The sequence below is a fragment of the Nestor notabilis genome, unplaced genomic scaffold (genome assembly GCF_000696875.1).
Source record: "Nestor notabilis isolate BGI_N333 unplaced genomic scaffold, ASM69687v1 scaffold6351, whole genome shotgun sequence".
NCBI classification, from domain to species: Eukaryota; Metazoa; Chordata; class Aves; order Psittaciformes; family Psittacidae; genus Nestor; species Nestor notabilis.
The window spans coordinates 1-24,826 of NW_009916000.1; the positions used below are offsets into that span (position 1 = coordinate 1).

The 24,826-nt window shown below is 38.0% G+C and overlaps 1 protein-coding gene across 1 annotated transcript; it reads left to right on the top strand.

The window, feature by feature from the left end:
* The first annotated feature begins 760 nt into the window (after positions 1–760).
* Positions 761–24,517, top strand: ICE2 (interactor of little elongator complex ELL subunit 2). The gene is made up of 14 exons (XM_010024393.1): positions 761–861; positions 3,520–3,787; positions 4,940–5,059; positions 6,621–6,755; positions 7,434–7,550; positions 9,602–9,761; positions 11,736–11,920; positions 12,429–13,308; positions 15,124–15,302; positions 16,733–16,862; positions 22,172–22,256; positions 22,348–22,398; positions 23,415–23,673; positions 24,326–24,517. Exons 2-14 carry the CDS (start codon positions 3,713–3,715, stop codon positions 24,515–24,517), a joined length of 2,568 nt encoding a protein of 855 aa, XP_010022695.1. The 5' UTR covers positions 761–861; positions 3,520–3,712.
* Positions 24,518–24,826: the final 309 nt, after the last annotated feature.

Genomic DNA, 24,826 nt, shown 5'->3' on the forward strand with positions numbered 1-24,826 from the left:
GGCGTGTTGGTCTGTCAGGGCAAGGAGGAAGAAGTGCGCAGGGTTTCCGTGAGGAGGAGGTGTCCGGTGTGCTCATGTACGGCCAGAAACGAGGGATAGTGAAGTAATGCATATCCGCGATATGGATTTGGGGTTGCGGCGTTGGTTTTGTGCTTAATACGAAAAGCTCTACACAGGAGTAAGTTAGCTATTTAAGTCTAGAGAGGTGAGTTGGGTTTGGATTAGTTTATTCAGGAGGAAGAGAGAAAGAAATCATTCCTCACACCTTTCAAAATAGCTTGGGAAGGCTGGCGTCAAAAAAAACCTGTACACTGGAAGGAAGGGCTGTATTTAAAACAAAACAATTAGTAAGGTCTGTGTAGAAGACAAAATTTATCTCCGTTGTGAAAATTTAAAAACAATACTGTTGTATTTTTCTCAGAATTCCAAAAGTTCAACCCAGTGTTTGGTTTTGATCACTGAGCACCTGGAAACATGGAACTCCATCAGAATTTCTCTCGACAGACCTAGAATTTATATCTGGAATTTATAATGGAATTGTTATTTTTGGACTGTGAAGAACACATGGTTTTTACTATTGAAAACCACTAGGGAATTATGTAACTTCCATATAGAGGGAATGTAGAAAGACTGTAGATAGCTTTTTTTATTATTATTATTTAATAAATCTGTTGTCTGTTTCTCAGGAGCACATGGGGTCTGTAATTGTTTCGTGTGTGGTAATGTTCTTGGTCTATGTTTTTGTTTCATTATCAGGGATATTTCACCAAAAAATGGCACTGAAGTGTTTTTCTCACATCAGATTTATGAAAAATACTCATTGGCTCCAAGCCTCTCTGAATTATGGCATTTATCAAACAGGTATATTCTGGTATTTTATGTTTCTGTGCTGTTTGTTGTCATCCTAGTAATACGCACCCTTACTGTTGGGGGGAAAGCTGTTTGTTATCTGGCATGCCAGGAGGTGTTACTGACACCTTGGTCCAGCAGTTGGTCTGTGCTGTACCTGTTGTGACACCTCAGAAAGCAGGAAGAGTCTAAATTGGGAACATGGGTCTTCTGTGGGATTGGGTGGTATGTGGGGGGCTTTAGAATGGGGTTTGGGTTATTTTTTGGTCGTGGTGCTTGTTGATTTTTTGCTGCTTCTTATGTACCAAAGAGGGGTGAAGTTTGACCCCCACTCTTAACTGAGTGTTAAGAGTGGTAAGGGTAAGGATCCTGTAACCCATGAACCAGTCCTAAGTCTTTTTAGAAATTAATGTTTTGCTGTCTGTCTGTGTCTTCTCACTTAGTAGTGGGCTGATAATAGTGTACATTGAAATCTTTTTACTTGTATCTTTTGGAATTAGCCAGCACTCTCAACGCTGTCTTAGGTACAGTGGAGATGCAATTAATTCCTGGAGTAATGAAGAAACTGTGTAGAGTGTTAGCTGAAGAATGGGAAATGGAATTATGTGAACACAGTAGATACAGGCAGTTTTAATGTCTTTCTGTTTTTCTGGAGTTGAAGTAGAGTTAGCATTTGTTTTACATAGAGAAAAGCATGGCTCATGCTGCTGGATTTCAAAAGTTGGAGGACTATTTAGGCTATTGGCTTTTCAAGAAGTCATTAATCTGTTAGAGATGTACAAGTGGTAAGTGTCTCATGGTGGATGAACCACCACAGAGAGTGTGGATGGAGACCAAGGTAGCTACTGCGCTCTAACTGGGGAGTTCAGTATGTGGAGGAATAATTTGTTCTGAAGGGGAATTACTGTATTTTTTGTATATGAACTGACACTTAAGAATGTGCATTTGAGGGGAATACCTGCTTACAACACATGACTCTGTGTCCCACATCTTTAGCTAGGGAAGGTTTTTCCGGTTCGTCTCTCTTGGAGCAACTTTCCTTGAACTGGCAGAGATGACCTCAGCCCACCCTCACAGCTTGCTGCTGGGTATGCTGGGTGTTGCTGTGGGACTCTTCCTTTAGATGATGTAGGAAAAGGGTTTCTGGAGTAGATGTGGCTGCACTCAAGAGCAGGATTGTGTTTAGTTGTCTGTGGTAGAAGTGGGTTTATAGCTAGCAGAGAGGCTGCAACCAGAAAAATTGACAAACTGATGGAACAGGGTTGTGTGGCCATACTCTAGAGGAAAAGAAATGGAACCTGTTGGGGCAAAATGTGAAAGTAAAAGCTGGAGGAAATTTGTCAATTTTTATATTGGGGTTTCTGAGAGAAACACACACTTCAGGAACTACGTATTGCCATAGAAGCTGTGAAGGCAGGTAGCTTATAAAATGAAGGGAAAATTTAAACTGTTGGCTCAAATGAAGTCTAATGCTGTAAATATGGACAGAAAAGCTCATTCAGATTATTTCAGTTTGCACCCTGATGAAGACTGTGACAGCACTGCATACTGAAATGATCTTGATGTGCTGCCATTTCATTCAGTGCTGTATATAGCCAATTTAAGCTGCTAGAATTTCTTGATGCTCCTACACTGGCATGTCTGAGTCAGCATCTTGTCGCTGCTGCAGCTTAATTAAATTTGCCAGTTTGTGCCATGAGGATGGACACATTCTTGTATTCAGAGAGACAGCTGTGAAGTGTTATTAAGAACTGTAGATGTGATACTGCTGGGTTTGAATGGCACTGGAGGTGTTTTCTACTGCTGAAATCGTATCTTAAAAATATGCTTTTTTCCACGATCAGCAGTTAATGTTCATTTTGTTAACCTTAAGTATTTTCTCTCTTAAGAACAGTCATTTTAAATAGAGTGGCACAAAGATGGCTTTCATATACTGGCATTTTATTAAGAACCAAATGTATGATGTTACTTCTTTGTTGTTAGGGCAGCTTCACCCCTTGCCTTGGCCCAGTATTATTTTTTTTGGCAGCTGATTTCAGCATTCTTTACAGTAGAAAATGAAACTCTTGAATCATGTACTCTTTTTAGAAATTTCTCCATTGACATTCAGAATTTCAGTGTTACAATGAAGCATTTTTAATTTACTTCTTTCACAGTGAAAGAAAGGCTTTTTCTAGTTAAGTCGTTCTCCTTTACTTTAACTTTCAGGCATAAGTGAGACCCTTCTGAACTGTTTCTGAACACCAGGCATCAGTGAATGGTGAAATGTGGAGACTCTGTATGTTTTCATTAATAATGGGTGTTTCTAGAACAACGAATGAGAGTTTCATATTTAGCTTCTCACCTCAATACTTTACAGACCAATGCATACCCCACTTTATAAAAAAAATTACTTACTTTTTTCCATCTTCCAAGCAGTGGCAAAACTGCTGTTGGTAGTAGGGGTTAGTCTGGTTGTCCAGGTGGATTTTCAGAGTAAGAAAATTCCCATGGCATAGACTAGGAACTGCAGTAGTACACTCTCACAGTGCATTTTGCTGGATTTGCAGTTTAGGCTTGCATGACTGCCTTTATTAATTGTAACAAATATGTTATTAGCAATATTAGCAAATATTTTCACATAGCAAATGTGAAAAGTGTACGTTCTTTTATTTACTACTTCTCTTTCAGAGAGGCGAAGAAAAATGTGGAGGCATTGGCAAACTCTTCAGAGAACAGGCAGACTTGTAGCACGCAAGCTGCAGATCCACTTGAGGCAGAGGCTAAAACCACAGCCAACGATCATCCTTTTCCAGAACCTAGGCTCCCCTATCCATTTACCTCTTGTTTGACTCAGAAGGAGCAGAAAACATACCTATATCTGATGACCAAGTACTCAAAAAACCCAAACCATTTTCAGGTTAATGCAGCAAGTCAGAGAGAATTACTCACGTATCTGGTAAGTGTGTAAATATGAACATCACAGAGAGAGTCATCCTTTTTTCTTTTGTTACAAAGAGTTAAAGAAAATACAGCAGAAACATCTTTAAATTCAATTTGTCATAATTTTTTTTAAATATAGTATTATGAACAGTAACAAAGGTTTAAAGTATTCAGGATAACATTTTTAATATAAATTGAAAGAGGTTTTGGTTAGTTCATTGAAGGGGGGTGGATTTTTATATATGTATATGTTTTTTTAGTAGTAGTCTAAGCAGCTGATGATAAGTGTAGATCTTTGATAGCTGATCAGTCACCCACCTCCTTAAAAAAACCCTTTTTTATGAGAAAGAAGTTAGGATTTGACTTTACTGTGAGTTTAGCATTTCATAATGGCATGGAGCACCCTTATGTAATGCTAGGAGATGGATACATTTTGATGTGATCTTTGATAGCACCCTGTAACAGGAACTCTCTTCATTAGCATGTGAGGGGACCTATGCAATGACCTTCTACACTTGCCACATTAATGCTTCTGGGAGTGGAAAGGCACAAGGTTGCACTTGCTGTTTAGTCTCAGCAAGTAGTGAAAGGCTGTGTCTCAGGTTGGTAGGAAGCATCATTTTAGTTGAATCCTGTATAACGTTATTAATCAGCAAATGTTTTTAAGCCGATGCATTTGGTTTCCTGTGCTTCCTTGTTAATGCTAATTACTTTATTTTACACTGTGACAATGGGAATGTCTTTCTTGGGCAGATCAGCACCTACTGTGGTGTTAGTTAAAATGAGTTGCTTATGAAGTCAGAGCTCAAATTTCTTTGTGGCTTTATCATGTAAACTTTCTCCAACAATGTTTTGTAACCTTTCTTTTTATAAACCACCAGTGTATGATCAAAAGCAGCTTGCTGTTTGCTGGGGTCCTGTTTTGTTGGTTTGGAATTTTATTTAAGGAAATGGGCCTTACAAACTTTTGGGGTTTTGTTACTTCAGTGAAATTCTGAACATATTCAAAGACTTGCCAAATTGAGCAGTGAGTGGAATCTGTGCCCTCCCTCCTACCATCACCTACCATCCCTCCTACCATCCTACCTCTCTGGAAGTTCTGCTGGTTACATACCTAGCCTACAGGATTCCCTTCTGTCTTAAATAGGTATTTTCCTTCTTCCCCCAGCAAATGAAAGAAGTAGTAAGCAGTGAAATTGCAGAATTTATGAAATTTGCCCAAAACGCTGCAAAAAGCTGCGCTCAAGATTATGATACCATCTCTGAAGATGCACTACGTTATACTGAGGTAAGTACAAGTACTGTGTTTAATTGCTCCTCTTCTTAAGTAATCATTTTGGAATTGTGATTAAGATACATAGGCACTGCTCATGGGATCTGATGTTCCCTGAACTTCTGCTGATGCCATGTTGGGATGAGACATGAGAAGTCACCATTTCCCTGGTGCTGTGCAAGATGGCTTGGCCCACGATATAAGTGAGATCTCTGAATACAATACTAACAAAGATTTAGTCATCAGTTAAGTAAATGACATCTTTACGTTTGGGAAGGGAGAAATTGTATCTTAAGTGTGCATTTACATTAACGAGCTGCTCCTAAATGTACACTGCTGGACAGAACGTTAAGCTTTCCTTCACAGTAGCATGTTACAAAGTCACTTTAATAAGTGGTTACTCAGGCTTTAATTATAATCTACTTCTACGATCTTATGCTGTGATGAATATCTGCTTTGATGATTCTATAATCAAACATGAATGCAATTTCATATATCGTTCTTGGTTTAATTGCACATTTTGGGAAAGAATTCGAGGATACTTTCCTATCAGTGGGTTCACTTGCTCTTGCTTCTTTCCCTCATAGTCTCTTGTCTTAGTTGAAACAGCCAACTTGCATACTTTTGTTAAAATTCAGTCTTTAGTAGTAAGTGCTGCATCACTTTCTTTTACAGAATAAAACAAAAATAAATGTGTTCACTAGAGAGTAGAGCATTTAGTTAAATTCAGAAGGACTGTTTCCATTTCACCATAACACTTTGTTATGTGCTTATTCGTGCACAAGATATATTTGTTGTTAACATACAGTCCTTATGTGTGAACGACAAAAATCTTGCTTTTTTCCTTAAAAATTGGGTTTAGCTTTGTAATTTTATATCTTGTGTCTATTTTTCAAAGTGATTTTGTCATCTGGTCGCAAAATGTGTCTCTAAAGTTGAAGTTGATCTCCTGAGTTAAAACTTAAAGAGGCATATATTTAGCTTTAGGCAATACTTGCAGAAATAACTCATTCTAGTTACCAAATAAAACCTAAGTGTTTTAAATACATAATTAAGACAGCAGAAAAGATTGTCTTAGGATCTAAAGTTGACATGAAATGAAGTTTCAACATATATATGTCTTTACCTTTGTGACTTTTACCTAGGCCTAATGTAAACTAGGTAGTAACACAAAAAATCCTGGTTCCTCTAAAAGCCAGGATAAATAAACTGAAAAGAAAATAATTACCTGGTTTAGCACAGTGCTAAATGTTTTCTTGGTTTCTTTTTTATAATGGGTCTGAGCCTGTGTCCATATATTGCTAGACTCGCGTATGAAGGGTTGAGGAGAATTTAGAATATGTTTCAGTTTTGATACCAGTGATTGTCAAATTATTATTGAGTTCTAGTGGTGTTTAACTTTTATATCCTGTCTCTAACTAGAAGAGTTGTTCAAGTCTGTTATGAGTAATGTGATAAATGCATCTGTATTCTCTATGGAAAGTGTATGCAAATGCAACCTGCAATTGCAGAAGGACTTTTAAATGGAATTCTCATGAAAAATACAACTGCATAAACTTTTTTCTTTTTATGTTAGGAATTAATGCGTGCTTGTATTGGACACGTGCAAATGCATCCTGAGTTTTACACGCTCCAGGAGATCATGAGTATCATGGGAGGAAAGTTTCATACTCAGTTGACATTTAGGCTGGAAAAAAATCTTCTTGTGATGGTAATATCATGGGTGGATGTATTGGTTTGATGTTATTTTCAAATAAGTAGAATTACACCTGGATTGTGTAACACAAGTATTCAGGTCTTTTACAAGTATTTGGTGCTTGAGTTAGGAGTTATATTTTATAGTTGTTAATGAAAATGTTAATGAAATTATTTTCATAGAATCATAGAATAGTTTGGGTTGGAAGGGACCTTCAAGAGTCATCTAGTCCAACCCTCCTGCAGTGAACAGGGACATCTTTAACTGGATCAGGTTGGCCAGAACCACATCCAACCTGGCCTTGAATGTCTCCAGGGATGGTGCAGCCACCACCTCTCTGGGCAAACTGTGCCAGTATTTTGCCACCCTTATTGTGAGGAATTTTTTTTCCTCACATCCAGCCTCACAACTTTTTTATTCTAAAACCATCACCCCTTATCTTACCTTGACAGGCTCTGCTAAAAAGTTTTTCCCCATCTTTCTTACAGGCCCCCATTTTGGTAGTAAGGCTGTTAACACCCTTCACTGTATGTTTGCAATAAAAAGATTACATTAGTAGTGGGGGGATTATATAACATTAACTTTATAATGCACCTGCATAAATTCTTAATATTTTTCATTTTAAGAAGTGCAGTGCTGGGTCAGCATGATTTCAGTTAAAGCTGCTTTCTGATACTGCTTGATTTCTTCAAGGGAACGGCAAGACGTGGTAAAACAGATTTCCCTGCCATGCCTGTTCAACTGCCCACAGATTATAAAACTGTTACAGCCATTATAACTCCAGAAAAGAAGGCTTCTATTATGCACAATGTAAGTAACCTTTTTATTGTCATTTTAAAGGCATATTTTGTAGAGAAGAGGAGTTTGGTCCTTTTTATGTGGCAGCATTAAGTTTCTTCAGGTTTTTTGGTTGTTTTTTTCCCACATATTGTAGCATAGGCATATGTAGTGTATCAGTATTTGTTTAGGTTTTCATTTATAGTAATCACAGTGCCCTCTTCAAAAGTTGGGCTGTAACCTTTTGGACCCTCATGAAAGGATTCCTCAGTTCCCCCAATGAAACATTACAGGGGTCCTTAAATTGGAACACAGTTGGAACACGAGATAACTGTTTATTACAGTGTTGTTCCCCTTAAACTTTGCCTTGCAATTTCTAAGCTGGCTTCTGTGTGTATTTGAGTGTGTATACACACATATGAATGCATGGAGGTGTGAAGGTTTCTGATATAAGAAGTCCTGAGGGTAAGAAGTAATACTTCAGACTGTCAAGTTTTCTGAAAAGGTGATTAGGTTAGGTTACCTTGGGAATTTCTTTTGCTAAACAGCATAAACTCCATTTCTGAGTTGAACAGTTTTTATATTCCATTCCACCTTGTGTACTCTTCCACAGAGAAAATCAATGAGGTTTTCATTCTGTAGAACTTGGTTTTGTGTGACTGTTTATTCCAGATAATTTGTTTCCACTATTTTATGGAGTTCACATATCAAACCCCAAACTTTCAACAGAGCCACTGTGATTGCAAAGATACTTTTGCTCAAGAAAGTAGCAGAGGTGACACAGGAGTGATATGTGCCTAAAGAGATGTTATAGCTATAAAAAGAGAGTATTTCTGATGATGTGTCAGGTGGCAGAAAAAAGAACATAGCTAGATTTTTCTTATTTCTCTCTGTCGTGGTTTAAGCCCAGACGGTAACTCGGAACCACACAGCCGCTCGCTCACTCCCCCACTTCTTCCTCCCCGCACTCCCAGAGGGATGGGGAGGAGAATCAAAAGAATATAACTCCCACAGGTTGAGATAAGAGCAGTTCAGTAACTAAGGTGTAATACAAACCACTACTGCTACCACCAGTAATAATGATGATAAGGGAAATAACAAGGGGAGAGGATATAATTGCTCACCACCCACCAACTGATACCCAGCCCGACCCGAGCAGCGATCTGGGCCTTCCGGGTAACTCCCCCCAGTTTCTATACTGGGCATGACGTGCTGTGGTATGGAATAGCCCTTTGGCCAGCTTGGGTCAGGTGTCCTGTCTCTGCTTCCTCCCGGCTTCCTCTCCTCCCTGGCAGAGCATGAGACTGAGAAAATCCTTGGTCGGAGTAAACATTACTTAGCAACAACTAAAACCATCGGTGTTATCAGCGTTGTTCCCAGACTGAAAGTCAAAAAACACAGCACTGCACCAGCTACTAAGAAGGAGAAAAAAATGACTGCTGTAGCTGAACCCAGGACACTGTCATGGTCCTCAGTGCACCTGTTACCTTCTTGACATTCTTCTCCCATCTTGCGAACACTCCATGCCTCCTCACTTCATGGAAACTTCTACTCATAATATTCAACATCTTTATCATTTCAGTTCTGAATTTGTAATCTTTATGGGTTTGTATTTGTTCTAAGAGCCCTTATATATCTGTAACGAAACAACTGTGCAGTTTTAACTATAGTGTTAGATGTCTTTTATTGTGATGCTACTTGTGAGAAGATGTGTAATACATGTGTGATTGAAGCTGGGGTTTGTTTTCGTTCCGCAATGCACTCTCATCTTTCACGATCATTTCAAATCCTATTGAACCTAATAATTCAAAGTAATAGGAATGAACTGAAAGATACGAGTTTAGAAGACATATTTTCTCATGCTGCAAGGTGGATGCATAAGGTTCAGCCAAAAACCTTCCAGGGAATTCTTTGCTTTTTCATTTGTTTCTGAAGCCTGGCACTGTGTTGGTGTTTGGGGGGGGGGGGGGTGTGTGTTTTTTGGGTGTTTAATCCATGTTTGTTTGGGCTTAGGAATTTTCTTATGTATTTATATTTTTGTGGTTTTATTAAAAACTTTAAAATTGTAACTTTTTTCTGTTTAGGATATTAGTTCAGATTCAAACGCAGAAAAACTTGCTTTGAAATACTGTCCTCAAGTTGTTTTAAGTAATCAGTCGTTATTTACTTTACTCAATAATCATGGACTAAACTACAAGGAACAATGGGAAATTCCAGTTTGCATTAAAAGGATCCCTGTTGCAGGTATAGTATGTTTTTGTTATAAAAATTATGATTTTGTCCTGTAAGACCTTTATATATATTCTCTTAATCCTTTTCAAACAGACTGAAGAGCAGGAAACTAGAAAATCCAGTAAAACCAACTGGGTTGGGGAGGTATGGGAAGGTAGAAAGTAGGCCTGTTTAGTTCATGCAGTAATAGAATAGTTTAATTTTGGTTTTATTTAGAAAAGCAAGAAGCTGAGGATAATGAAAATGAGAATTGTAATTACAAGCCCAGATGTTTTACCTTTTCTGAAGCAGCAGCACTCTAGAATGCAGCTGTAAGAAAATAGTTTCAAGTACCTCCGTGTTTTTAATTTAAGGAGTTAAACAAAGTAATACAGTTTGAGTTATTTAGTTAACATATCTTTAAGGACAACAATCTGAACTAAATGATTTTCAGCTGGTTTCTGGTAAGGAGTCAGAGACCTCTGTGTTGTAAAGAAAAATGTTTAATCAAAGTTATCATAAAAAAAAACCATTTTAAAAAAACCCTTGGTATAGCTTGTCCTTTGCTGAGGAAGGCTGATAACAAGGTAATTTCATAGTTTTCTACACCCTGTCACTGAGGATAGCAACAACCTCTGGAGACATCACCTTTAACATTGAATTCGAACATACAGCTATTTTCCATTTAGTGAGGAAAAAAAATCAGTTAAATATCTTCTTGCTTTTCAAGAAGCAAGCTCTGCTCCTTGGAAAGAATACAACTGCATGAAGCTGTGATCAAGTGAACTGGTTTCAGTAAGCTAAAAAAGAGAAATTCTGAGGTTTTATGGAAAAACAAAGAGCAGACATTTTCTGTTATTGAAAGGACCTAATTACATTCTAGAATAATGAATAAATAGTGAATGTCCAGGGAGATTGCTTCTCCTAATTGCAGCAGGAAATGTTGTGAATAAGCTGGTTAACTCATCCGAATGCTACACTTTAGTTGTCAGATACTCCATCAGAAATCTGAATATAGATTTCCTTTCATTACCCCCTTTTTCTTTATTACATCCAGTAGGGGTTTTTCGTTATGAATATTTATAATGGCTGTTGTCTTGGAATGTCCATGTTGCGTGCATTTCGCACGATTTGTGTAATAGAACTAGTAAATACACTGTCGGGTATCTGCAAATCTTAAAAGTTTTGCACTTTTCTAAATGAAATTACTTTCTCTGTACAGATATGCTCTATCAACTTTACAGTTTTTAACTTCATTTTTAGATCCAAAGTTAACACCTAAAGGGCATTCAGAATATGTTAATAACATATAGCATTTCTTGAAGGGCTTCTCCTTTTCTTCCTCTTCCACTTTCCCTGTAACTCACCTCTTGCATTGATTTTATCTTGCTGCATCCACAGATTATTTATTTTCTAAAGCAGTGATACTATGTTCATATATGCCTTTGCTTTCTGTGTAACACTGGGCAGGGTATCATTTGTGGATGAATGTATGGATGGTTCAAATGTAAATGTGTTAAGGACTGAACAAAAGAGTGGGGCAGCAGAGCCTGGACATAGCTAATGCTTAGAACAGCTATAAAACATGACAGTCACTTTTGGGCAATGGGACCTAAATAGATAAGTAAAATTGAGGTTCATCAAAGGAAGAAAAAAGTCTTTTTGGAGAACAGAATACATCTGATGATACGATGCAGTATAAGGAATGATGAATCCTAAATTCTCATTTTATAAATTCCCTATTTAGAACTGCATTTAAAATATGATTGACTGTTAATGTGCTGTGTACTGCTGCTGCAGGATCCTAATAATTCACACTGTCCCTGGACATGATTTTAATTTCTGTTGTTAATGAACAAGAGGACAGTTTTTCATTTCTTCCACGGTGCATGTGGAATGGATTTGACCATAATTGAAAGGTTGTTTTTTTTTTTTTTACTTAAACTTTACACCAGTCTTTTTTCCTTTCATGTAATATGTGCTTCATCTCTTCCTGTTCTTGAAAAGGTAGCAAACCAGCTAAAGTGGTTTATGTTGATTCACCTCTACTGAGAAAAGAAATGACAGTAAGAGAGAGGAACCAAATCTTCCATGAAATTCCTATGGACTTTCTAGCAACTAAAAAATCTTATGTTTCAATTTCTGATATATCGATGGACAAACCAGCTGAGGACAGTCTGTTCCAGTGGGACGTATGTAGCTTCACCTCTTGTCAAAACCAAACAAAACCAAAAGCCTGTGTTAAAATTCCTAAGTTACTTGTTCTGTGATAGTGAAGGAAACTTTAGGTTTCCTGTTAGCAGTTTTTCTATCGCTGAGTTACAGATCCTGTTTTAAAATGTCTGTTTAATTCCTTTAAATGCTTCTATTACATCAGCATCTCAGCTTTAATGGTCTTTTCATTAGAATGTGTTTTGATCAGTCATTTAGGTGGGAAAAGTTCTATGATCTTTATTTCTCTTTAGAAAGGCCTTTCAGCTCCTGGGGTTCCAGATATTCCACGTTAAATTTAGGATTATTTTTTTTTCCCCCCAAGGACTGCTTCTCTTCTCTCTCCCAACAGTCAAAATATGGATAGTAGAACATTTTTCATGTTTTCAATTTGACAGTGTCTCATTTGTAATTAACACATTCTATTTCTTGTTTCTTTGTTTGTTGAGGGTTTTTTTAATATTATTACTTTTCCCTCCCTGTGTTAAGATGTCTTCTGATACCTACCAGTACAGGAAGATTCCTCTTCCAGATGACACAGGGATGGACTTTGATGGTGATGTTACAGAACTGGAAACTTTCGGAGCAACAGTTAAGCTCTCAAGAACTTCTAAAATGGAAAGTAGTTTTCCTACAGTTAGTAACACTGCGAAAGTTTCTGAGCAAGGAGTTTCAGCATGTGCCAGCACACAGCTCCCATCATTAGATGGCATTCTATGCTTGGGCCCTGAAGAAAATTCATCTCGTCAAAGGTTTAATTCAGAGGAGGTAGGACTGAACAAAGCACAGCATGTTACGACCAAACATGTATTGGACAATGAAACAAAACTGAATACTCTAGCTGATGCTGTTAGTTACAAGAAAGAGTCTGATGCTGCACAAAAAAACGAGACTTACACTTCCTTGTGCAGTAGTGACACAGATGAAGAGTGTCTGATAATTGATACAGAACGTGGAAACACTGATTGTTGCAGAACAACTTTACCAGACACTGTTTCTCATACCTCAGCAGAGGCTGCCAAATCACCCTCCCCCACCCAGGTTCCATTAGGAAACATGACTGATTGCTCAGATACCACAGATCAGGGAAAAAGTGCCTCCAGAAAGGCTACAAGAAAGTTCTCCAAAGAATTTGATCCTGTTGGACAGATCTTGAAAATGCAAACTGAACTTCTCAAGTCGCCTTCCAAAAAAGCTCATGAACAACCAGTGGTGAGCTGTGATAATTCTAATGCTGCGCCAGCCCATATGCCTCAATCTCCAAAACCACTGGTGACCTCCAGCACAGAAACTGTACCAGCCCCTGCCTCAAACCCCAGCAGCTCATCTAGAAGTACCTGGACTTGGCTTTTTCAGGGACTGCCAAAGAGTAAGTAAGTGTGTTCATTGTGTAAGAAGTAAAATCTCAAATTTTTGGTAAAAACAGAAAAACATTGTAACTCCATCATCTGAAGAACATCCTGCTAGTACCTCTCTTGCATTTATTTAGAGATGTGACATAATTGCTTGGGGTATTTAAGTTGTTTTACATAACATAAATTTTTATGTAAGGAAACAAAATCATTGATAGTGAAATGAGTTACTTTTCCTCAGAAATTCAAATATTTGAGTAGTCTGGTCTGAAAAAAGTTTCTTGTCAGTCAGCAATGGAATTATTTTACGTTTTCTGTAAAAGAATAGTTTAATCAAATTCTGCAATTAAAACTTGAAAGAAAGCTTGAAGTTTGGGTGTCTTAAGTTCTGAGATGCTTAATTCAATTGCTGTTTCTTAGCTCCTAGCTGTCTATTCCAGAAGACACATGAGGACTTACTTACTTCAAACCACCTCACCAAGTTGTCAGGGATTTAGCTGGAAATTGAACCTATGCTACACCCAGACTTCAGCCAAGAACTAGAAGTCTTGTGGATCCTAGGTTCCATGAACTGTGAGGTTTTTTCTCTCATGCCTGAGCTGCTTCTGAGCTCTGTACAACTGGAGTTAGAAGCACTTTATTGTGGCAGGTGAATTGACAGCAAACCAGGCAAGTTGCATCAGGAGATAAACTCTTTCTCAAATACTTAATTCCAGTGAATCAGTGTTTTTGATGGAAAGATGTGTTTTGCTGGTATTTTATGACTAGCTGTGCATTTGATCACATAGGAATTAGTGTTAATTAATTACTTGATCTGTAATGGAAACAGTTAACTAATTCTATTTTAGTTGAAGTTGTGTGACTGCTTCTTGTATTTTTATCAGTTTAACTGAATTTTAATAGTTACTAAAAATCCATGTCTCCTTCCTCAGTTTGAAGGGTTGCTCTGTTTTACTCACAGAAAATTGTTTCTGGTCACTGGGGTGATAATATCTCATGCAGAGTTTATGTGCATCTTTGAAAGAATGTATACTGAATTTAACGTAAAGTGTATTTATTCATAGCACTACAGCCATACCTATCTGTAGTTGTAATTTTGACACAATACCTGCAGATAAAAAACAGAACTGAATACATTTTCAATGAATGATGTTAAACAAGTTGGAGTTTATTCTTGTTTATTTTAAATGTTTTGTTAAAATATCTTTAAGGGATGCAGTGATGTTTGTTAATCTGTCTCAGAGCTGTGCTTGGAGATCTAATAAAGGTCTTTTTTGAAGGTGAAGCAAACTCAGTTTGGAACAGAGACTTATGCTACCATCCAGACCTGAGGCTCGAGTTATTTCTGTAACTGATAATGGATGGTGGCTCTCAGGAGACATTCGCTGTAAATACAATTTTTCTTTCCATTGTGCTGAGTGTCTGTGGCTTAAAACCCAGCCTTTGAACCTCATATGTACCAGAATAGAGTCTAACAGCTCGCTTTGAGTAAGAAATCTAATGATTAGGATAAAATATGGGGGAATATTTAAAAACAGACTCTTTAAAAGTCACAGCAGACATTTTCCAAATTATTTTTTTTAATACATAAATGATTTCTTGGCCTTATTGAGACAGTTTTCACCCCAAAATCTTAGGAAACAAAACAGATCCCATTTAAAAAAACCCATAAACCACAAACAAACAAAAAAAACCAAAACCCAAACAAACCAAAACCCACCCCCACACAAAAAAAGCTCAACCAACCAAAGAAACACCAACCTAAAAAGCTGTTAGCTTCATGGTAAAGAGCGTACAAGTTTGTAATTTTCTGTTTTATTTATTTTCTACAGGAAAGCTGCCAAATGAACTTCAGATGCTTGAAGAAGACCCTTCAGAGTATACAGCACCTCAGGATGGCAACCTTGTGTACAAGCTGTTCAGTTTGAATGATCTGTTGTTACTTGTACGTTGCAATGTGCAAAAGGTGAAGTCGTTGCCACGAAACCATAAGAAGAAGAAAGGCCAAAAGGTACAGATTTTGCTGTTAGCTTTGTTGGTTTTGTTCTGAACAGTTGTGCTCAACTGGCATCTCTGGTATTCCCAGCCCTTCACAGCATTTGTGTTTTCACTGACAATTAGTACATTTAATTGTAACTCTACAGTGCGTGTCTTCTTTCAGTAAATATTTGCTGTAGGAAGAGAGGGAAGAATAATTTGTGATTTCTTTTAAACCTACTTGATTAGAAGAGAAGCATGTTTTGATTCTGCATTTTGTACCACAGCTGCATTACAGTAGTATGCATGCGTAATTATACTCATGTAAACTAATGTCAGTTTGAACTATTCTTAAAAGTTAATGCAGTAATTAGGGTTCTGGCCTGAGGCTTTGAGAATGTTCATGATCATAAAGATTCTCAAGCAGGATGCAGCCTTGCTGTTATGCCTAGTTAAGCAGAGAAATAGGAAATAGAATAAACAACAGCGGGCACATTTAAAGATAAAAAGAGATCCTATTCATTGTGCCTGGAAAGACCATGGTATACATCTTAGCAAATCGTTTGTCTTGGGGAATAAAATGCTTTAAATGCAAGCATAATGCAGATATTACTTGTAACATCAGGAGAAGGAAAGCTCATTCTGGAATCCTCAGTAATTTATTATTTTGTCAAGAGTCCTCTGAATTATTCAACAGCTCTGGTGCGGTATTTCCATCCCCAGAATACCAGAATTGTGGTAGGCAGGCGTTTTGTGACGTGTTTATGTTTTGTTGGAACGGAAATAGATCTTCGTAACTTGGATTACTTCTAAGATTCTGTCTCAGAAACTTATTTTGAAGGAAAGCCATCTCCTTGCTATTGATCCACTGATACAAATGCCTGTGGGTAGCTGCTTAGTTTGTTAATCACAAATTGAGCCCTGTTGTTTCTTTGTAAAACTTCCTGCTGGAATTTGAACTGTGATTTGTCAGAGAGAAGAGGCTTACATTTCTCTCTTAGTGTTAACAGGCAAAGGTTAGCCTCTGAGCTCAAATGAGAGGCCAAGCATTAGGTTCTAATTTCAAGTGAGATTCTGACAAGAGGAATAAATGTCAGGATTTCAGGACTAATAAGCAAATGGGAAATATATTAATGTAGATTTTATGGAATTCCTGCAGAGGGCAGTGGAGCACACAAGTGTGAACTCCAAGTTAACATCTGGAAAAATGACTGAGCAGCACAATTACATTGTGTGTAGAAGCTTGCCCAGGCATTTCGTCTTCCTCTACAGAGAGGCTCTGTAGTCTGAAGTCTGTACTGTGGGGTTCATAGAGTGGGAGCCATCACATAAAATCTGTGAGATGTCTTTGGTGCTTCAGCTGTAGTGGAAGACTATGCTGATTATCAGCTGCAAAATGCAGTTCAATTGTGGATGTTTTTTGGACAGTGAGTGCTGATTTCCCTCGTATCTTCACTTTTATAGCATACACCAATATTCCTGTTGCCAAAACTAGAATATCAAGCCTATTACGGTGTTGAAGCTCTTACAGAAAGTGAAGTATGTCAGTTGTGGACAGAAAGTATGTTGCATTCTGAATGCTTGTTTTATATTGGTAAGTTCATGTGTTGATTTTTTTGCTTAAGAAATGTGTATGAGTGAATATTCACAGAATAATGGAAGAGACAAATTATTAAAGGTCGATTCTATATGTCCTTATTTATTTTAACTTTCTAATTTTGATTGTCACTTTTATCTTAGAAGTGCTTTGTCTAAAATTTCAGTTGGGTGGTGAATTAGGCTATTTCAACTTTGGGTTTAGATGAGTAGCATTCAGTAATCTTTGTTTTCAAGAACTCTATTTATTTGCCTTTCAAAGACTCTCACGTGTGGATTTAAATCTCTGAAGTTAGTAATCTTCATGACTTAAAGTATCTTTGGGCTTGGGGAGGAGGGTTTTTTGGCTCTGGGTTTTTTTTCATACACAACATGAATTATCACAGGTCTGGTAAAATTATTTCTTGATGACATGTGAGCTATGATTATATCTTAGCATTTTGTGAAACCATTTTAAACATATTTGTTACTACATACCGAAATAGAAGACAGAGGATCAGGTATGTGGCTCAGAGGATGTTGATTCCTTGGCCTTTGAGGCTGCAGTATGGGAAAAGGTCAAATGTTATTTGTTTTTCTTTGAAAACAGGCGATAGGGTTCATATTTTTACATTGATAACATGCAGAGAGATAAGACACAAAAGAATGAGGAAAACCAAGCAAGATAGGCCTGAACCAAGTTCCGTCGCTCAGAAATAAGAGAAATTGCATGCTTTAAAAACAGCGTACATGTGTCTTACATCAAAGGTACTGGAGATAATTCTCTGGCTTTGCAGAAATTAAATTCCAAACAGGAAGAAGAAAAACACCTAGCATACATTTATTGAAAACTTCTTTCCAGAGCTATGGTATTCCTCAGGAGTTCTGAACACTGAATGTTCTCACTTAAACACATTTTCCAGGTTTTCCGTTGTCCTTTTCTAACTGATTCATGAAATTAAATTTCCTAATACATGATGTGACTTGAAACGTCCCTGTCAAAGGGATGGTCTTGATAGTCCTTGTCCTGTATCATGCGTCAGATGGAAACAGGAGGCAATGTAATAGAATTTAGGTGTGAGAAGTAAGATACATTCAGTGAGAATGAAGCAGGAAACTACAAATCTCATGAAGAAGAGATGACAGTTGTAATTCTGAGCACAGAAAATAAAAACATAGTAAAGTTGGGGATGAAAAGCATGGAAGTGTTATCAGAAAGATAACTTACTTGTGAAGGCCAATTATCCAAAATCGTGTAAACCATGGTGCACGCTAGGAATGCAGCATTACAAGGGAAGCTTCACTAACAAAATGTCCCGAGGAAAGTTCTGTGTATGTGTTTGTACAATGACATTTTAAATGTCAGGAAAGTTTTTTGTGTGTTAGGATACATATGTTCTGTAGAGAAATTAAAATGAGGCATTTAAAGAATGTTGCCAGATGATTTTAACAACCCTTTTAATATATGGAGAGCTCTCTGATACCAGTTATCTTGTAATTAATTAGGTTATAAATGAGAAAATCTGCAACAAAGTGGTTCGTCAAAAGGCATTTTAGAGTATATTTGGCCCTTGCTAAGGACCGAGGGCAGCCCTGCTTGTACAGGGAGCGGCTGTGTTCTGAGTGGGGACTGTTTTTTATGGTTGTTATGGCAGCAGTTGTGGCTGTGGTTGCCTAACCTTTCCACTTGGGCACTCAATTACACTTTTGATGTTCGAGGCTCACATCAGAATACTATTTTAGAAATGCTAAGTCCTCTCTTTCCTAATTTTTACATACAAACTTTGCCTCCTATCATAGAATTTTAAGGTTTATGTGAAATCTAATGTATTTGAGGTGATAGTTTTGCCAGTTGCATTAATCTTCGTCTGCTGTTCGTTTTTGATGGAAATTGTCTCTAATTTTAAATTTTAAAAGCAGTATTTGCTGGGGGTTTTTCCCTTCTCTCAAAAAAAATCCTTAAATCGATAATAATGCACACAGTTCTCTATTTTTGTTAACATTCCCAGAGTCACAAGCAGTGTGAGGAGACAGTGAAACTGGAGAGAGCCTAATCTGCTTACAAAGTACACAAGCTGAAGGAATGCAGAGTCTTATCTAATCTCCCAACAGTTACAGGATACTTAACATATGGCTTGTGCGCAGGAGTTTGCAGACAGCTCATCCAGCAAACACCCCTTTTTATAGAGGCTCTGGGGAGTGGAGGAGGCAGGCTGTATGCTGCAGGAGTTGTTCTGGCATAAATGGCCATCCCCTTCTGATAAGAGAGCTTCCTCAGTGTCCCTGTGTAGGTACCTGCGGGCTGTGAACGGGACATGGAGCCTTTGGCTGGCAGGCTTCACTGGCCTGGCCTCCGACAGGCACTCTCTGTGCTCGGGATTGAGAAACACTGGTCATTCCAGTGATGTTTTTCAGCTCTTGGATGTGCTGCTTCCAGAAGCAAACCCTGGGATCCACAGGGGTTCTCCTTCTGCGTGCTCTGAGGAAGCACGGGATGGCTGTGGGCTGGCAATGTTCTGCACAGTAAATCAGTACTGTGCAGTACGCGTGGGGCAGGCCCCCTCCCACCACTGCTAAAAAAGTCTGCTACAAATAGAGTTGGACTCTTAGCATGTCACCAACTTCTGATACTGACAGAATATGGGATTGATTCAGGTAGGCAGACTGGGGACTGCAGATTTTTGGCACTGCCATGTAGTTTCTAATAGAGGTAGGTAAAAAGATGTGGAATTAATTGACCCATTTTATGAAAGATCATCCACCATGGCTTTTAATAGGAAACTGTTGTTATACTCTAGTTAGGGATTCTTCCTGCTCTGGTTGAGAAATAATGCAAAGTAGCTGTGAAATTCTGCCTTTCAGTTTGTAATTCTGGGAGCTATGAAAAATACAGTGTTGCAAGTGTCCTGATTTAGTTAGATGGCTCTTTGTTTGTCCTGGAACTCCAGGGACCATTCTTTAAAGACGAGAATATCCCTGTATTGTGTATAACTTCTTTTTCACTAATCTGATACCTGAAAGTAAGACGACTGCTATCATCTGTTTGGTGTAAGTAGACACATGTAAGAAGACTTCACTTCTCAGATTGTGTTATAATTTGAATTATTTTAAGTGAAATATTGCATCCTATAATAAAGGATTTTTAAATCGACTACAGTAGAGCCATAGACTTGCTCCTCCTTTTAAATTTAGCCCACAGTATGAGTGTGGAAGTACAGGTCAGCTGTTTGAAAACACTGCTAACACAGTACTTAGAAGTTGCATTCTTGTTCGGAAAGTTCTAAGACTATATAGAGCTTAAGTGAAGCCTCTAAAATGGAAGTTCTGAGCATGTGGCAGACCCAAGTGTTCAATTGCTTAGTTGTTCTTGGATCTTGAAAAAATCCACTGTCTCAACAATCTTTTATATCACCAAATAAGTATGGATGGGAAGTTCTTTGCACCTTGGTCTGCGCCCCTTAGTTGTCCAACATTGTTCTTTTGTGTGGTATCACTGTGGCTGAGGGAGGAATCTCATAGCTCAGTGCAGTGGCTCAGCAGTGCTGCTAGCTCAGGAGATGAGAAAGAAAACAGAAGTGTAGTGATGGCTCCTGCAGGAAGTGCAAGGTGTGATCATAAACTGGATTTTTTATTTAGTACGTTCTCAAAGAAGGTGGTGGTTGTTTGCACAAAAGCAGAGATGTTATCATCAAACAAACTTGAGTGATATCCTCCTCACACCTTGCTCAGTTGCTGATATAAGTCCCCTTGCTACTCAGATAGGAAATCCTGCCTCTGCAAAAGGAGTAATCTCTGTGACATATTTCCCAAATATGATACTGGTACTTGATCTAAGCGGTAAATAAAGTTGTGATAAACTTTGCTGATTAATAGGAACATTTTACCCTGGCCATTATTCACTTATTTGCACTAAGTGCCTAAGCAAAACTTCCTGCAGAAAGGCTAGTTTACCTTCACTTGAATAGGATAATACTTGCCTTTAAATAAAGATTATTTGAAAAATGGGTTGTAAAGAAGTACTTACTGTTATGGGTAACTTACTGAATGTCTAGTGTTTTAATCAGTCACTTGTCCACTGTAAAATACAGTAACATAAATTAGGCGAAGTAGTTAGTTTCCCAACTGTGCTATCAGTGAGTTTAGAAATTGAGAGGTTTCTGGTTTAGGAGGGGCTGATAAGGAATAGAGAGCGCAGGTTATTTTTATTGTAATAATGACTTCAAGTTTCTTTTCCTCTAGTCAGCAGTGAAGAATATTAAATCTAGCTGCTTAGTCTTGCACCAAATACTGATACCAAGAAAAGTTACACATGTACAGTGTTTAAAGAAATTAATTGTCCTATTGGATTTTAATTTTATTAAAATTTAGAGTTCTTGCTTGGTCTTCTTGCGCATCACGTAACAAGTTGATAGTAATGTGTAGCTTGGAATGTGAAATGCATTACTTCAGCAGTTTGAACTGTCCAATTGAAGCATCTACACTTCCTACAAGAGCAGATTTGTAATAAAGTAGTAAATTTCACTGGGTAGGTTGCATTTTATTGTGCTGCTTTTTCCTCATCCTTCCTATGGGAGTTTGAAAAGAACGTATCTGGGAAAACCTCATCATGAGAAAAGTAAGGCACAGGTACCATATCAGTGTGTAAGTTATGCTAATGATCTTTATTGCTTATCAAGTGAAAACATGGGCTGAACTGTTCTTGCGAGCCTTTATTTTAAAAACATGATGAGGAAAGCCTTGAATTGCTGCTCCTGGCTGTGTCACAGACAAGTGGTATGTAACAATTAGCCAGGAACAAGGCCTCAGTTGTAAATTGTAATATTTCAGGTGAAGGGGAAAAAAAATCAAGAGATGAAGGTACAGAGTCCCCAGAAAATCAGACAACACAATTGTTCGTGTAATGTATCAGAATAGAAAAGGAAGTATATTAAATTCAGAAGTAAATCTGTTGTAAAAGGTGAGCTTTCATGATCTGTCCGGTGGGGAAGCATAGTGATAAGGATCGAAAGAACTTGAGAAGATACAAATGAGCTGATGTCAATGGCAAAATTAGCCTGTATATCCCGGGCATCCCCCAGGTTGTAAGATTTGCTGGAATCATGGGCATCTCCCTTATTGAGAAAGCCCAAATACAGGCATCTGTACTGCAAGTGGCTGGACATTTTACTTTCTGATACTGTGCAACATTGATAAACACTTTCCACTGTTCTATGCTGTAAAAGAGCAAAATTTTTTTTATTGCTTTTAAAATGCATTAGGTCTGCAAATTACGGCTTTGTATTTTTGCTCTTCTATTTTTAGTTTCTTAATGCAATTCATATTTTTCAGGACGTATTGATGCTTTTACATCAAAGCTTATTATGCTGGAAAAGATTTCTCCAGAAACTTTAAGAGAAAAAGTTGAGTTGATAAAGTGAGTATTTTTAGTAGGTGTTTCCCAATGAATCTGAAACTCTCATAAGCCTCATGAGTTACTACTTTTGTAATTGTTTTCTTTTTTGCAGGCCTGCAAATTCATTGAATATACTTCATCATATTTTGAAGAAAGTGTCTGAGTAAGTGATCCATTCTTCTTCACTGTGTTTGTTTGCAACATTACCTAGCACATCCTGGTTCTTATGTAGAATGCTTGTCTACTCTTTGGTTTTTATTTCTTCAGGTACATGAAATGTTTTACAGATTCTTTTAGGTCTAGCATGGCATAATGCAGTGCTGGGTAAAAAAAAATGTGCTTGGGATTACATGTTTTATATAAATTATGCAAAAGACTAAGAACTTGATTTTTCTGAACGACTTGGGAGACTGGACACTGATTAAACAGTTCATAGGAGTGAGCTGTAATACCTGTCTGTAGACTGGCATTTAAAATTTGAACTTCTAGGTTTTGTTGGTATTTTTGCATAATCTGCAAAAACAATACTGTTTGTGTTCCCCTCTGCTCAGCTTGACTTACAACAGTGTATGTCTTCGTAGACTGTTGCAACCTTTCTCTTGCTTCTTTCTTTCTTTAGCTGCTTCAAGGCTTTCTGTCTGCAGGCATCTTGCGCTGTGTGTGAAGCCTCTTAATTCGAACTACAGAAGTGTTTTCCCACACTTCAGCATTTGGGTAGCTTTGTGATTTGGGGCTAAGATTTTTGATATGGGCAGTTAGCTGACACTTACCTTCCAGAAGGCCAGTTTAATCCTGCATGCATTTAAAGCACACATGTGCTTTGTGTCTGTATCCACGTATGCATTATGCTTTCTAAGGTGCTGGCTAAAAATCAGCTTGCCAACTACAAGTAGTTTATAGTGTATGCTTAACTGTTTTGTTGAATATGATGACGATCTGTACATTGGTGATAAGTTAGTGCATTATGAACATATTTTAAACACATGAGTCAGTGTGTATTTATTGATAACAGTTTAATTCATGCTTTTTTGTCCATAGTCATTTTAGAAAACAGGGACTGGTAAGTAAATATCTGAAGATGTTTCTTTTTTCATGGAGAACTTAGTAGCTACCCTGGTCAAATTAAACAAAACAAAAACATTTAAATAGTATTTTTCATTTTGAACTTTATCTTTTTAGTTTGCAGGAGGGCTCTTACTTATTGACTCATGCTGCAGGAGATTCATCAGTTGCAATTTACAAGAGCTCAGTTGACAAGACAACGAGAGCATCATATAACTTACATAAAGCTCACTGTGATCTGCCTGCCATACCTGCCACTCTTTCAGTCCCATGGGTGCCACTAGATCCCAGCCTCCCTTTACCCTATCACATCAGTCATGGAAGAGTTCCATGCACGTTTCCACCTGCGCCCCAGGAAGCCACGTGGAAACAGAAGGTCAGTGGCTCACTTGTTGGAAAAGCAGATCAGCAGGTTTTGTTGCTGTTGTTTTTTAAAAAAATAGAATTTGTGATGGGAAGAAGAGTGAATTGTCTGCATCTGAAGAAACTTCTGATAGAAATTTTGTGGAAATTTTTTAGGAATGCAGCCTGCTTTGTAATTTGTGCTGCTGAAGAAGTGAGGTATATCATGCTCTGGAAATTTCCCAGAGATCCCACTCTCAGCTCTAGCATTTTGAACAGGTAGTACAACACTTCAGAAGAAGTTTTTCAAGCATTGTTTTTCTTCAGCATGGAGTTACTCATTTGTGTAAAAGCCACATGCTAACTATGTCTAGCTTAGTAGACCAAGAAATGCTTTTTAGGCCCAGTTTACATGTTTTAGCCACATCCTGACTTTATAAGAGGTAAAATAGAGTTCCTCGTTACCTCATGAACTTCATTTTCTGCCAGTGGAAATCCAGGCACATAGCAAGAAAGGTGGCAGGAAGAGCAGGTGTGGCCTCTGAGCCTGGCTGGAATGACAAGGAAAAGGCAGTTCTCTGAAGGTAGTTGTATATGCTTGTGCTTAGTACAGATGTAAGATGATTAATTCTAGTTTGTTTGGGGGGATTTGTTTTACTTCTTTTTCTTTCTTCATTTGTGTCTAGACGACTGGGGCAAAAGCACAGTCTGACACACCCTATGAGGGAAAGCCAGTAGCTATGGAAACAAAAGGCAATCCTGCTAAGCCTGCTAGAAATGAAGGTGTGGCTACAAAGAAGCTGAGGAGAAATTACTGCAAACAAAGAACGATGAAGAAAAAATGGAAAATGAAGAACAACAAAATGCAACTGACATAGGAATAGCTGAAGCCTGCGGTGATAAATATGGCGTGGTGGAATAGCACAGAACAAAACAAAACATCTGAGGCTTTCTTGCAGCTTCAAAGGAGCCAGAACAAACTGGCAGGGGAGGTGGCTCCATAGCTGAAACATTCTGTAAACCTTTAACACTTTCTTACCTCAACAGGCACATTTCAAGTGAAATTCTCCACTTCAGACAAAGAGGAAGTGTCTGCAGCTTTGGTTAGGGGACAAAAGTATCCTCTGTTGGTCTCATTTTTGTAGGAAACTGATGGCTTGAAGAATGAAGCAGTGGTTGACAGCAAT